Below are 15,482 nucleotides of genomic sequence, written 5' to 3' on the forward strand. Positions count from 1 at the left end.
ACATTACTCCACAGTTTAAGGAATACTGCAAACATTGTGAAGGGTCGTTTTCCAGCTTGTACTAATCATAAACTTTGTCGTATACGTTGGTAACTTATGCTTTTCATGTGCATTAAACAATCATGGCATAATAATAAATATTTTGACGCTCACCTTGTTATATAAAATATACATTTTTAAGTCTCCCGCTATTGAATAAATGTACACTGCAAGCTCGGTGCTGTTTACCACGGTTTGTTACTAACGGGTTAGGATTAAACGGATATTCTAGCTGTAACCTCCTGCAATCAGTAGGAAGAGATTATAAACCAACATCGGATGACCCTCTGAAGGTTTCTTGCAATGTACCTGTTTAAAAACTCCTTGCTGAATTTACGTTTTACAACTTGGGGTCGCCCTGGAAGTCTCAGTATGACATTACCCAAGTCCCCATTGACTTGTGCCGGAGTTCCGGGACGACCACACTGAATGACAGCGCGAGCTTACCTTGATCAAAGGTGGAGGTGGAACACCTTCGGTCATGATTCGCAAGGCAGCGCCACACAGGTACGCAGCACAGATTCCCCAGCAGCTTTGCAATCCGATGCACACCCCCTCCTCCTTCTAATGCCACCACCAACTTCAGGGAGGGCGGCTCATACGAAGTACCACACGCACGAAAATAGAAAGCCACCTCTGGCACACAGGCAAGCATCGAAAGGAGTAAAGTGCAGATTTGTAAAGTACGGAATTCTTCCGGGAAACGAAATCGAAAGGAACCGGATTTAAGACAGCAAACTAGAGAGGGAGCTAGAGAGGGGGAAGTTGCAATATCGTATGCCAAAGAAAAAAATCTCACTCCTGCTTGCGGTACGAACTTTCTTAAAACGTTTCTCCTAGCATCTGCTAACATATCTGTCCACTTGAGCTACTAATTCTGCTGCAGCCTTTCCCTCTCTTGATTCAAGGAACCTTGGCAACTGAAGTTCCATATAGGAAACTTAACCTTTCACTCTGCCACATTTTCTCTCCTTACTATGCAAGCGTGTGTATTATCTATATATAATTCTCTCTCTCTATGCAGCTCTGTGTCTATATACGTACACACACAGAAGCAACATACATCATTCCGGTACATGTTTAAAAACAATTTATTTTGTGAGATGAGGTATGCTAGTTTCTGTTATTCTTTCTTTCTTTCTAAGTGTAGCGTAATGACCGTAATTTGTGGTTCTTTAGTTTAAGAAAATTTTCTCCCAAATGCCTGGTTGCCTAAATGTGTTTCTCTTTCTCTTAAACGTGCATTTTATAGGGCTGGGGGTACACTTCTGCCATGGGGGAGGGCTATATTCCTGGACACAGTACCACGGGATGTGATTTTGCAAAGCAATTGCGAATACTTTCAGACAGAGGAAGAAACATTCCAGGCTGAATATGAGAGACGAATTGACAGATGTCACATTTATGAAGGAATAAAACAAAACAGCTATGTGCTAAATTTCTTGTCAATATATTAAATATGTTTGAACGTAGGAAAATATATTCCGCAAATGTAAGTATAACATAACCTTTGCAGTTTGACCCATTTGCAGATGAAACTGGCCAGGATGGGTATAGCTATTGCAAACCTGCTTCAAGATAGATCTGTGAAATAAAATGTATCCACATTAATGGAATGTTGATCAATTTGCAAGAAGCAGGAAATGAAATCTGGATTATTGAAACCAGGTAAACTTATATTTAAAGCTCCACTACATTAAAAATAAATTCAGAACTTTTACAACTGATTTTAGGCCACCACATATTGAGGATTAAGTATCCCATATGCCTCTGTACACACAGCTCTACACTGAAGGGTGGTTTTGCAGCAATTGTGTGAAATCACTTTTTGGAACAGAATTCAACAATTAGAATGACAGTTAAATGAACATGGCCTCATAGATGGTATGTTGAAAATCTGGAACCCCATAAGTTAAGAAATGGATATGTTATGTCTATTTGTTGAAAGTCCCCAGGAAAAAAAAAAACATACAATGAACTTAGTACAATTTGTAGATGTTTTCTTAGCAAGAAGCAATGAGAATAGGTCTCCAGGTTGGCAGATGAGCACCCTGTAGTGGTAAATGGCAAGCAGTAGTTGAAGGAGGCATGGAATGGCAGTTCTGTAATTAAAAGGTCAAATGGGAGTGAAAGAGACAAATATGAATTGTTTTCTTTATTATAGGGAAAAGTTTGCAGTAAAAGCACCTGGACCTGACAATGTATGCAATTTAACAGTGTTTATCACCTCTAGAAATTTCTTTTCACAAAAACAAGTATCAAGATTTGAGTGAAATTCTGTATGCAACCGTGGAAAACTTAAGGAATCTAAGAATGCTTCCAGTTCAGCAGTGTTTGGTTCCTTTATGGGAACATTATATAACATATATAAAATAGGAGCAAGAGACAATGTGGTCTTCTTGGTTTTGATTTCTCTGTCAATTTTGGGTTTCTAATACCATGACATTAATGGAACTTATTCCTAAGTCCAGGTGTGATTAGAATTCATGAAATTAGTATTGGTTCAGTGTCTAATGCTAGACAAGAATGCTCTTCTCAACAACTGCAGTGTACCTAGAATTGCCAGTTTCTGCAATTCATACGGGTTTACATTTATTGATAGCATATTTAAGCACCATTGTAATTTCTTTTTTATTAGTCACATTATTCCTGCTACTACTACTGGAACTGCCAGGCATCTTTTCTCCACATAACCTTTCTTTCTTTTACAAATCATGGTAGTCTATGACTTTGTGTCTCTTTGTACATCAGACACTGTAATCACCAGGTGTGGCAATTTCAATGATCAATGCTTCGGTTTTCTTTTTTTTTTCTTTGACTATTATATCTAGTTTTCTTGCATCTATATATATTTTTTGAAATGTTGGTAATGGTTGAGTCCATGTGATATAAACTTCATCACTGTTGATAATCCTTTGCTTCATATGCTTCTCAACTACTTCTATTATTGTAGTGCTATCTATATAGGAAACCAGATAGAAATGTGGGCACACACACTGCCCACAGCATGCATATATATGTATATATAGATAGATAGTTTTTAACATTGCTTTTATATCACTCAAGTAATGGGGGGGGGGGCTTGGAAAAAACACCAGTTATCTATGAATTACCTGCCTTTAATAAACCCCTGATTTGTAACCTAGATGAAAGAAAATTTGCAAAAAAACTCAAATAAGAAGTACTAAAAGAGATGGGTTGCACTTGTCTAGTTTTGAAGCCCTTCCATGTTTCCTTAGGCAAAACCACAATATTGGCTTGTTTCACAAAATTGATCATTCCTTGCTTCCTCCCACAGATATTAATAATCTGGGCTACCTATTTTCTTATATCATCTCATTCTATCAGGTTTATATCTTTTTCCAGTGCATGCCCACTGTTCATATACTTAAGTTTGTCTCCCAGGGTGACATCTCTGCCTAAATACTCGCTGTTTGTTTCTTCCTACTGTTACCAACTGGAGTACAATTCATCCATCATTACAGCATCCTTATTTTATACTGTGCAATTCCCTGTTGAAATTTGCTTATTTTTTTTCTTATCCCTGTTTCTTACCAGAATTTCTCCCTCAGCAGTCTACAACATATCTATTGCACTGACCCTATTTCCCTGCTTTAACACTTAACCCAGGTGCTTTTCTAGCCTCTCACAGTAACTACCACAACTCTTTCCACCTTAACTATTTTCTCTCAATGTCTGTTATTTCACGCTCCTTTAGACAGTGATGTGTACTTTCTCTCTTGGCAGTATGGCTACCCCACCACCCTGTTGCACTACATCCAGAATCTATTACATTTCTTCTCTAGATTATTAGTGTCCTTTTTTATTTCTAATCTTTCCTGCCCATGCACCACACTGTTACTTATGTGTACTTTATCTCACCAGTTGAATAATGTTCAGGAGAAATTCAGAACTTTAAGGGAAGGCAAGAATTAAAGAATTAAGCGATTTATGTAATGCTGGACTGAAATAAAACTGTTATAAAGAACGAAAGCATTTGTAATGCATAATGTATGTAAATGGAAATGTGTTAATATGGGTTGTTTTCTTTTCTATTTATATATGTGTTTTTATGTCTTAAGTGATAATTTAATAAATATTTTACAAAAACATAATCAGCTTGCATACATTTCCCACTTTCATATGCCAAGTGCTGTGTAAATTGAAAAAGTTGAAGCTTGGTCTTCCTTTTTCAGTTTAGTTACATTTTACAATATTCGTTACCACTTGCACTACATGGGCCTTTTGTTTAGGTGTTCCTCATTTCACCTCACTCCATTTCCTTTTTCTGTTTTCTTCTCAATCTCAGATGAAGTACTAATGGACCCAGTCAGAAGTCCCCATCTCCAATGTCCACTTTTTTCCACCAGTTTCTACATATCCGTCTTAATAAGAAACATGTCAATGTAATTAGCTTGCATCAATAAGATGAGAGAAGGTTATAAAAGTTTGTGGAGAGACAAGCAATTTACAAGGGAACAATGGTAAGGCATATGTTAAGCTCCCAAGTATGCAACAAAGTTCAGAAGGTTGAGGATTTTTTTACTTAGATATTTTTATACCTCAAGCAGACTTCAAAGAATTTTTTCCTTGGGTAGCTAGCAAATGTGAGATGTGATACAGAAAAAGGGGGTAACTCAGAACATGTTTTTTTTTTGGAGTGTAATCAGCTGAACAAAAAAATATATATTGTGGGAGTTCAGGAAAAAAAAAAGAACTCAGCAAAGTGCACAATTGGTAGGATGTCCATTGGAGTCTCAGGAATCACCATGTATAGAAATCACAAACATCAGCATAATAAATTGGTGTTTGTGATTTCTGTATGTGGTGGTTCCTGAGACCCCAATGGACATCCTACCAACAGTGTAATGAGTGGGCAGATTTTAGAGTAGTCTGTCAGAAATATTGGGGGAGGAAATGGCCGTAGCTAAGGAAATTGTTCTTTTGAGCTTGGACACAGGATCTGAATCACCTAGACAAAGTGAGATTTTATTAAGTTTAATTCTATTGGCTGCCAAAATAGCAATTACTAGGAAATAGAAATAAAAATATAAACCAACTGTATTTGAAGTAATGAATATTGTAAAAGAGATAAAATAACTGAAAGAGAGATCGTTAAAAAGGGAAGGAGCAAATTGCATAGAGATTAATGGAATTTGTGAGAAAATGGGTCTACTTCGACCCATCAAAATTTCATTTAACGAAAACTGAGATAACCGATCCCAGTTAAGCCAAAGTGCATTTTAATGAAAACGCTCTTTCGTGAAAATCAGTATATCGAGAACAATAAAAAAAAAATAAATAAAAACAAATAAAAATCCACAAAACTATTTATGCAGGGGGCAGGCCACCCTGCACCCCCCATGTGGGGGGGTGTGCCCCCCCCGCTGCTTATATATACTAACTCCGAGATCACACTACAGTGGGGAAAGGGGAATATTCCCTTATCCTCACTGTACTGCGATCTAGCAAAACGTATTGATGTAATGATTTTCGAGAAAGTGCATTTTCATTAAAACACACTTTCACTTAACTAGGATCAGTTATCTCAGTTTCGGTTAAGTGAAATTTCGATGGGTCGAAGTAGACCTGGGAAAATACATGCAGAATAATGTTCAGGAGGAAGAGAGAGGTTTAAGGGAAGCAAGGAATAATTTATGTAATGCTGGACTGAAATATAATTGTTAATAATGAAATAAAATATTTGTAGTTTATAATGTATGTAGATGGAAAAATATTACTATGCTCTGTTTTCTTTTCTATTAATGCATGTGTATCTATGTCTCAAGTAATAATTTAATAAGGTGTTTAAAATAACATAACTAGCTTGCATATATATTCTACTTTTACATGCCAAGTGCTTTGTACATTGAAAGAGTGAAACTTTCACAAAATAGTCCACCAAAAACAAATTTGCAGCTTTCATTTCTCTTTGGGCTAATATAACAAACTCTGCTAACAAGATAAATGTATACTGTTGGTGTGATTTCAACCTAAAAGGAATGTTTAGGTGTAAAACAGATTTTTTTCATTCTTTGTATATGTTCAGGCATAAAAAATGAAACTTAAAAATTATTTTTACAGTAAAATTCAAGGTGCAGTTGCATCTTTGTTTACTTTCAGGATATGAGCCCAGTTGGGTGGTGGTGTTGTAGACATGCCAGATGCATTCCCCAAAAGTTTCATGAATAAATGTTGGACTATTTCAGAGACATACGCTTTTAAATTAATGAATAAAAACAGCACAAAACAGGCAGTATTCTGGGAACAGATTTTCTTAAAATGCTCAGCAGTTAGATTAAATGTGACTTTAGTGGTAGTTGTTGCAACTGTCGCTATGATGGCCTCTTTGTGCAACCTTTTCAGTCTTGAATTTTCAATGATTCAACCAGAGTTGTTCAGACAGCAAAGAGTATTCTTCAATTGTTGCAAAGTAAGATATTTTTATAGATTTTTTTTTCTGTGTTATGAGTTTCACTACTTAGCAGAACTTTGGCAACTTTAGCAGTTATATTCATTGCATTTTCTATGATAATTTTCTTGCACTGATTCATAGTCTTGCTGTCTCCTTCACATAATTTAAAATAAAACATTTATTAGCTTCACTTGCTTCTTTTCTGTGCCAGTTTGTAGTTCTGTACATTAGCTAACTTTCATGGTAGCTGCTCTTTCTTTGCATGGCTTTGTTCCAGACATCCCCACAGTGCTTTCCATTCAAGATGTTTTCTAAATGGCATAAATTGTCTGCATTGCCATTTCATTGCCTTTGTTTAATAACAATGTTTTGTACAGTTCATGCAATTTACTGAGTGTTTAGGTCACTACTGTAGTCAAGGGTGGTTTTGATATAATCACAGTCCTCTATGTTGGAGGAGATGGGTCCACTACATTTGGATGAGTCTACGTTGGTTGTAGCTTCAGGTGGAAAAAAAAAACATGTGAAGAAGCTTCAAAAAGATTTTTAAAAATCTGTGACCACTGCATCATTCCCATAGATATGAGATCAGATCATCGGTCTGTCTCATTCAAAGTTTCTATCCCACCCAATCCCCCCAGCCTTAACTTGGCTAAAAAACTTCTCAAAAGCTGACTACAACCTCCTAAGGCAGGGTATCAATAGTGTCACACCACCGCCCACCTCAGAGGATGCTGACAAATATGCTGAACAGTATGCCAATGCAGTATACAACCATACCCAACAGAACTGAAACCTGCTCCTCAAGGAAACAAACCTGCCTGGTAGACATCCTCTATCAACAGGCTTTTCAACAAAAGGAAGAAACTGTTGCCCAAGGGCAAAATGGAACAAATTCCAAACTGAAAAAACTCCCTCCTTAGCCTCAACTAGCAAATTAGATCACTAGTAAAAACCTCCAAAGCCAATTATGAATCAAAACTAGCTTGTGAAACCACAAAGACTTCTTTAGTTACATCAGGAACCTCCATGGCAAAGCCCAGGCTTGTTCCGAATTAGTACTTAACAGTATCACCTACACTGATACTGTTGACTTAGCCAACCTGCTGGCAGATAGATTCAGTGCAAACTTCACCCCCCTGTCCCCCCAAAGGCCCATTCCATACCCCCGATACTTGTCCCGCACCTCACATCTCCATAGATCAAGTGTTAAAGGCCCTATCTAAGGCAAAGAACACAGCTTCCATGGGACCTGATAGTATCCCAGTCTGTATTCTGCAACATCTCCTGCAAGAACTATCTTCGCCATTGAGCACCCTATTCAGCCACAGACTACTTACAGGCTTCATTCCAGCAGAGTGGAGAACTGCCATTATCAACCCTTTGCACAAAGGTGGTGCCACTACTGACCTGGGAAACTATCACACCATTAGCTTGACAAGTCTGATCTGTAAGGCCATGGAGCGTATTACTATGGATCTCATAAACAAAGACATAGGCAATCTCCAAGCATTTGACCCCACCCAGTTCGGATTCGTCAAGGGCAGATCTTGCCTGTTGAACCTGGTTGACTTCTTTGAGACTGTCACCAAGGCCCTGGATGAGGGAAAGTCAGTACATACAACTTACCTTGACTTGGCCAAGGCCTTTGACACAATCCCCCACTCAGTCATCATCAAAAAGCTAACACAACTTGGCATAAATCTCTAACTCATCAGGTGGGTGGCCAGCTGGCTCACTGATAGGACCCACAAGGTCAAAATAGGCACCTCCACCTCCAACAGCAGACCTGTCACTAGTAGTGTTCCCCAGGGATCTGTCCTGGGACCTCTACTTCTTGGCATCTACTTCTCAGAGGTCCAGGCAAAGACAAAAGGCCTGTGGCTGACCACTTTTGTGGATGACTGTAAGTTGGTTGCTGTCATTGTCTCCCCAAATGATGGTAACATACTGCATGAGGGTCTCACAGCAACAAATGACTGGTGCCAAAGTCATGGCCTCAAGTTAAATGCAAAAAATGTATTATCATACCATTCGGCAAAAACACAGCCCCTACTGATTACCACATCAACAGCAACCCCCTAAGCATGCAACCTGTGGTGAGAGACCTGGGTACTCGGATCAACAACAATCTTAATTTCGACCATCATGTAATGGCAGCGGTAAGAAAAGCCTTTTACTTAATTCATCTCATAAGTAAAGGGATTGCATCCACAAAAAAGGAGGTTATTACCTCTCTGTACTCCTCCCTCATTAGGCCAATAATTGAGTATAACTTCCCGTTTGGTATGTACTGTTCCAAACATCTGCACCAACTGGAAAGGTCACAGAATAGCTTACAAAGAGAATCCATGGCCTCCAACACCTGTCCTATGTGGACAGACAGGCTGAAATCACTATCACTCGACTCAGTATCATACAGCTTGCTCAGAGGTGATCTGTGTCTCACCTACAAGGTAATCTTGGACCCTACCCTGCTAGAGATGCTCCACATCTGTAAGTCTAACTACTCGTACATTACCCACTCGAAAGGCCTAAATTTATTATGTAACATCAACAAAACCTGCTGGAGAGACAGGTTTGTCTCACAGAGGCTGCCCCGTCTCTGGAACAGACTTCCCATACACGTCAAACAGAGTACTTCCCTGACCCTCTACAAGCACAACCTTGATGAGTGGATGGGAAACCACAAATTTGTCCCAGGGGTTCCACTTGTGTCCCTCACTGAGAGGGGTGACAGGTGCTGACTGTGGTTTCTTTTTTGGAGATAAATTCTTGGCAAGGCTTGTAAGGGGCCCAGGGCAATTAGCCTAGTAATTTTCTATGATCCTATGATAAAAAAAAACATTTTTTGCATGGAGGCAAGAGCCCCTGTACCCTTCACATGGAGGATTTGTCTGATACATGCTTCTTATTTACATATACTAACTCCAGGACAGCACAACCTCTTAGAAAATTGAAAAGCCCAAAATCTTGCTGGCACACTAATGCTGCAATGGTAGAGATTCTCAACTGTGACAGGTAAGTTTTTGCTCAGTGACATATACTTGACAAGCTTAAACCTTGTCCAGCTTGCATATGACCGAGGGTAGGGAAGGTGGTGGAGATTACAACCTCATGTTGTTATAGAGTTTTACAGTTTTGCAAAGAAAGAGACTGATGCTGCTGATATCTAGTCTTTCAATATGTATTACATAGCGACATATTCAGTACGTTACGCTTCAACCTTCTGTACTGCCAGGTTTTCAACATTTGCCCTTTTGACTTTGGTCTTGCTGCATTTGTTCTTTTGGAATTAGGAATTTAGCAGTGCTCATTTTAAACTACTGTGTGTTAAATATGAAGTCCATTAACTACACTCTCTCCTGTTATGCTAATTTTGTGCAGTGTATATTAGCTGTACTTTGGATTACAGTGCTTTATGCATACATTATATACTGATTGCCTTAACTGGTTGTCCATAGCTCTATTTGCATTGTGGCTCAGGTCACAGCATAAAAGGACCAGTTTGGACTGGTTTGCTTATAAGTTTAACAAACACTAAGTAGGTATGTAAATAAAATAAATCTAGATCAAGGCAGGGCTTCTCTGATTCATATGGGCCTATCATTCAGGTGGATAAGGCTAGTTTCACTGTACTACAACTTAATTTTAATACACTACTTCTGCTAACAGGACTTGTTTGTTTCTATAATCAATGCATCCATATAAACAGTGAATATATATTCTCCTCTTTAATGGTAGGATTCATAGACAGGGTGTGGTGTACATATACCTGGTATCCTGGGAGATGTGAGAGAAAACCCTTCACATCATTCAGAGACAATTAAGTGAAAGCATACAACTGTCAGTATGCTGGTAAACAGAACACAAATAATACCAGTAGCATAATTCATGGTTAAAGGCAGTAAATAACATCCTTGATAACACGCATGGCAATACAATGTAGATAAAGAGGTCTAACAACCATGCATAAAGCAGCTATAATATAGAGAGCTGTGCAACACAATGGTCCTAGTATGTACAATTAATCAAATAAACAAACATAAGGCCAGGTAGATGCACCTTACCAGAACTACAGTAACGCGCGCTTCAGAATATTGAAACCCCATATAAGCGAATCCCATTTCATCAAGAAGACAATATCGAATTGTCATATAAATGAAACTTTAAATCAGTGAAAAAATTCAACGGAAAACTAACCACTTGGCCACCAGGACAACATACACACAACAAAGCTATTAAAGCCCACCAAAGTGGGGGGGGGGGGTCTTTGCCTCTCTCACCCCCTGATGTGGAGTGACTGTGGCCCCCATACCCCCATGACTATATATTCCAGCTCTGAGCTTGCACTACAGTGGGGAAAAGGGCAAATACCTCCAGGGTGGCCAAGTGGTTAGTTTCCCAGTGAATGTTTTCACTGGGTTAAGGTTTCGCATAAGTGAGAATTCAATACTGTCGTCTTGATGAAATGGGATTCACTGATATGGGGTTTCAATATTCTCAGGTAGACCCCTATATATATATATATATATATATATATATATATATATATATATATATATATACACACACACACACACACACACACACACACACACACACACACACACACATATACACACACACACATATACACACACACACACATACACTCTTCCTTTGCAACAATACATTATCTCCACCTCCCCACCACAGCCGGCTCTAATACTATTGATCCATGAAAGCTCTGATGCTGATTGACCATGCCACTGTTGGCAGTCCTTCCACATGTACAGCGTGATACGGTTCTGTAACATAGTCAGAAAGTGGCATTAATGACCGTAAGCAGAAGTATAATGAAAAGTTCATTTCCATTCATGTGCAAGAACCTGTAATATGGTGCAGAAAGATGCCTAGTTTGTCAAATGTGCACCTCACTCCTGGGTACCATTCATCTAGCAAAAATGCTTATTTTCTGTTGTTTGACAATTGTAGTGTCAAATGTATGTTTTCATTTCTGTTGTTTTTGTTTGTCTTTCGGCTTTTCCCGGTTAGGGGTCGCCACAGCGGAACTCTGGTCCGCTAATGATTGGCAGTTGGTTTTTATGGTGTCGAGTTGCCAGCCCAATGCCCAACCTTCAACGAAGGCATGCCTATTCAGCCCATGCCTTTCGAATACCCACTCAACTGCAGGGAGGACATGCAGTCTCCACACAGAAGGCACTCCCTACCCAAGCCGAGAATCAAACGGGAGAACCTATTGCTGTGAGGCAACAATGCTACTGCTGCACCACCGAGGAAGTATATATGTTTTCATTTCTTGTTTTCATTTCTGTGAAATGTGATATTAGTACAGTCAATGCGTCGATCTGTAGCCATGCTTAATATATGCATGGCCTGAAGCTTTGTAAATTTCAACCTCAAGATCTTATCATTGATGTCTCCACCTACAGCAACAAAATCCTAAGCAAGCTGAACAACCCAAACTTCTATGAAAAGACAGATATAGGCAAATAAAGATACCCTACAAAGAAATCCTTTTGGAGATCACCAACCTGAGTGACAAAGGCCTGAACAATCTTCATGACTTCCTCATGGTAAGACATCCAAAGATCTCAAACTTCTTTGGGATCCCTAAGCAGCACAAGAATATAGAAGACCCACTCTGCAAACCAGTGATGGCTAGTGGGGATCTATAACTGAACTCCTCTCCATATATCTAGAAGTGCAAATCAAACCACTTGCAGAGAACAATAAATCATTTAACCTGGACTCCACAGTCTTCCTCTAAAAGGCCAAGGACATTTCTCTGAACCAAATCTCCATAGTAGTCACTATCAATGTTGAGGCAATTTATGCAGTACTCACCCACAATTACTGCATCTCAGCCATCATAGAGGCCTACAACAGGAATGGGAAGCATTACCAGGACAGACAGAAACTATAAGCAGACTCCTGAAACTTCTATTCAACAACAATTAGTTCCAGTCTGAAGGATATTACTTCCAACAAACCATGGAAATCACAATGGGAGCAGTAATGGCCCCCAGCCTAATGAACACAACACTAGGCAAATGGGAGGAAGACTTTGTGTACATCTCCCCCTTCTACTTCCATGTGGACTGCTACCTAAGATTTATAAATTATATTTTTACTGTGTGGAACAGCAGTCCTGAAAACCTAGAGCAATTCTTGAACCAAATCAAATATTCCAGGAATTTTCTCAGATTTATGACAAACTATAGTTATGGCCCAGTGAACTTTATGAATGTCAAAATCAGCAAACACCCAGACACAGGCCAACTCATCAATGATCTCTACCAAAAACCCATCAGGATAAATCTCTTATTGCACAACAGCAGCATGCACCTTCACAGGACACAAAGGCATGTCATCAAATCACAGGGCCTCAGGATTGCCAAGTTCTCCAAAGAATTGGAAGCTTTCACTAAAAACATCATAAACCTGCAAAAGGACTTTCTTGTTAGACATTACAATGACTGGCTCATCAAAAAAATCCTGGACTCCATCATAGACTAAAAAGAAAGAAACTATCCCACCTGGAGCACTCTTCAAGCCACCTACACACAGAACATACCTAACTTGACAGAACAATGACCACTGGAACTCCAGCATAACCCTCACTTACTCTACTATGCAGAACTCAAAAAAGTAATCCTCAACAATCGGTGCATCCAAGGGTGTAGCTAGGCATACTCAGTGTAATCAAATCAGTGCATTTTTTCTGAGCATCCATTGGAAATGTCTCACAAAGCACAGAATATTTAGAACTGTGGTGATGAATATCTGCAGAATAGAAGTATACACATAATTTCTGTGCAAAAGGAAAACACCTCTGAAAGTAGCTTTTTGTGGATATAAGTGGTTAAAGTGAAAAAACAACATACTTCTTTCTATATAGATGGGGGTAGCATTTTGAGGGTTGAGTACATTTTTAAAGTGATAGGTGGGTAGTGGGTACAACAACATTAGGTTTGAGTACAGAATATAGATCTCTGGCTACACCACTGGGTGCATCATCATCATCAAAATTAGAACCCTCAGTAAGATTCTGCTCCTGCTAGAAATATGTGTGCAGTGATTTTAATGTGTTAAACCAGAAGGTTGGTTTATATCAACGTTTTGTTGATGATTGTTTTGTTGTATGGAAGGGTATTAGCTTAGAACACCATGAGTATATAGAGTATTTAAATAAAACTACAACTTTTTTGAAGTTTAAGATGCAATATTCTGCTAGTAATGTTACATTCTTGGATCTAAACCTACATATTATGGATGGTGTTATTGAAACCAGTATCCATAAAAAAGAGATACATGCTGAGAGATATTTAAATAGACATAGCATGTATGCGCCTCATGTTTTCAGAGGTGTTATGTTAGCACAGTTTAGAAGGGCAAGCAAACTTAAAACTGATGATTCTGTCTTCCTTCAGCAACTGGAAGATATGAAAGTTGAATTTATATCAAGCGGATATGACCATGCACAAGTGTTAGAATTAAGCAACAGGGTCAAAATAGAAAGGGGTACGACTGCTAAACCAATTTTTCAGATGGGAGTTGATGACCAAATAGCTACTGATATTTTGTAAGCCTACCATGGAGTAAACTAGATATGTTATGACTTTTAATGTATGGTCACATTATGTAAAACAAATAATAGAGAAGAATTAGCTAATTTTAATGGCCTCTTCCGAAGTGAAGAATGTTGTAGGGGATAGGCCCTATTTTTGCTACAGAAATTTGAGAAATTTAAAAAGCAAATTATGCTATAAAGATTTTCCTGTTAAGTCAATCCCATTAGTAGCTACAAGAATAGGTATATTTTGCTGTATGAGTTCTACATGCTGCTCTGATTTATTAGGAAAAGGAAGTGAGACTTTTGAACATCCCATTACTAAGGTAAACTATAATTTCAAGCTAACAGCAAGCTGTACTACTGTCAGTGTAGTCTATTTAGCTACCTGTGTGTCTTGCCTCTCATTGTATGTGGGTAAAACCACTAGAAAATAGAAGGAGCGCATTATGAACACAAATTGGATATACGTAGGGGAAATGAGAATAATGTATTATGTAAGCACATACTGTGCACTGATATTTCCCATACATTTAAGTTCAGGGTAATAGATATAGTATATAAATCCATTAGGGGAGGGGACCTAAACAATGTGCTTGAAATTAAAGAATATGAGTGGATTTTATGTTTGATGGCTGACCACCCCCGGTTTAAACAGTGCTGTATCTCTAAAACGTATTTTAGTTAAAATACAACAGAACAGACTTTGATTTTCAACTTTTATCTATTTTAAGTAACTTTTTAATGTTTTAATTGTTCCTCTATCACATGCTTGGCTGGCTGTAGTCATGTGATGGATTTGGTGTTCCTGTTTAAAGTCTTAATTGCTGATGTAATGTGTTTTAGTATTGAGGAAGGGTGTGGACCTGAAAGCTTTGCTTCTTTATTAAAGTTTTTTTCTCTTGACGTTGGATTTTGTTGCAGATAAAAAAGTTCGACAGAAAAATCCTAGGACTAAACACCACCATTTCAATCAACTGCATACTTAATCTAAGGAGACTTAGTCACCACATGTTTCATTAAAGAACCATCATCTATGGGCACCCCAAAACAATGGACAAATAATGAAACCTCCTTTCACGTAAGTTTTTTTTTTTGAAAAAGCTTTGAAAGATATGCCTGACTGTATTTTAAAAAATGTAATGCTATTTTCTATTGATAAGGGCTTGATAATAACCAAAAGGTACTGTATTTATGAAATGTAATAATATTTTCTGCTATGTATTAGTAAGGGTTTAAAATTCACTGAGAGGCACTGTCACTAAAAAAATTAGTCTAACAGCAAAACTAAAAAAAAATTAAAAGCAGACCAAACCCTGAATAATAACTATCAACTCAGCTTATACAGAAAATTAAAGTAAACTACTTTAAGACGGATCTGAGGAAGACTTACAAAAGCCCTGCAGAATATGTTTAACAGTAAAGCAACTATGATTTAGTATCTTTAAAAGT

At 38.2% G+C, this 15,482-nt stretch overlaps 1 protein-coding gene across 3 annotated transcripts in view; it reads right to left on the minus strand.

Moving 5' to 3' along the window:
- Positions 1–15,482, minus strand: part of ETV7 (ETS variant transcription factor 7) — a 475,597-nt gene that overhangs the window by 444,256 nt on the left and 15,859 nt on the right. Inside the window, exon 1 of one of the 3 annotated variants that reach the window (XM_044076620.1) lies at positions 487–825. The exons of 1 other annotated variant lie outside the window; for it this stretch is intronic. In XM_044076620.1, coding sequence (XP_043932555.1) covers positions 487–522 — 36 coding nt within the window. In that variant the 5' untranslated portion in view covers positions 523–825. Of the gene's footprint in view, positions 1–486; positions 826–15,482 lie in introns of those variants that run through there. One more of the 3 variants, XM_044076619.1, reaches the window with a different exon arrangement.

Source organism: Protopterus annectens, chromosome 7.part0 (assembly GCF_019279795.1).
Source record: "Protopterus annectens isolate FY-2018-M chromosome 7.part0, PAN1.0, whole genome shotgun sequence".
Classification (NCBI taxonomy): Eukaryota; Metazoa; Chordata; order Ceratodontiformes; family Protopteridae; genus Protopterus; species Protopterus annectens.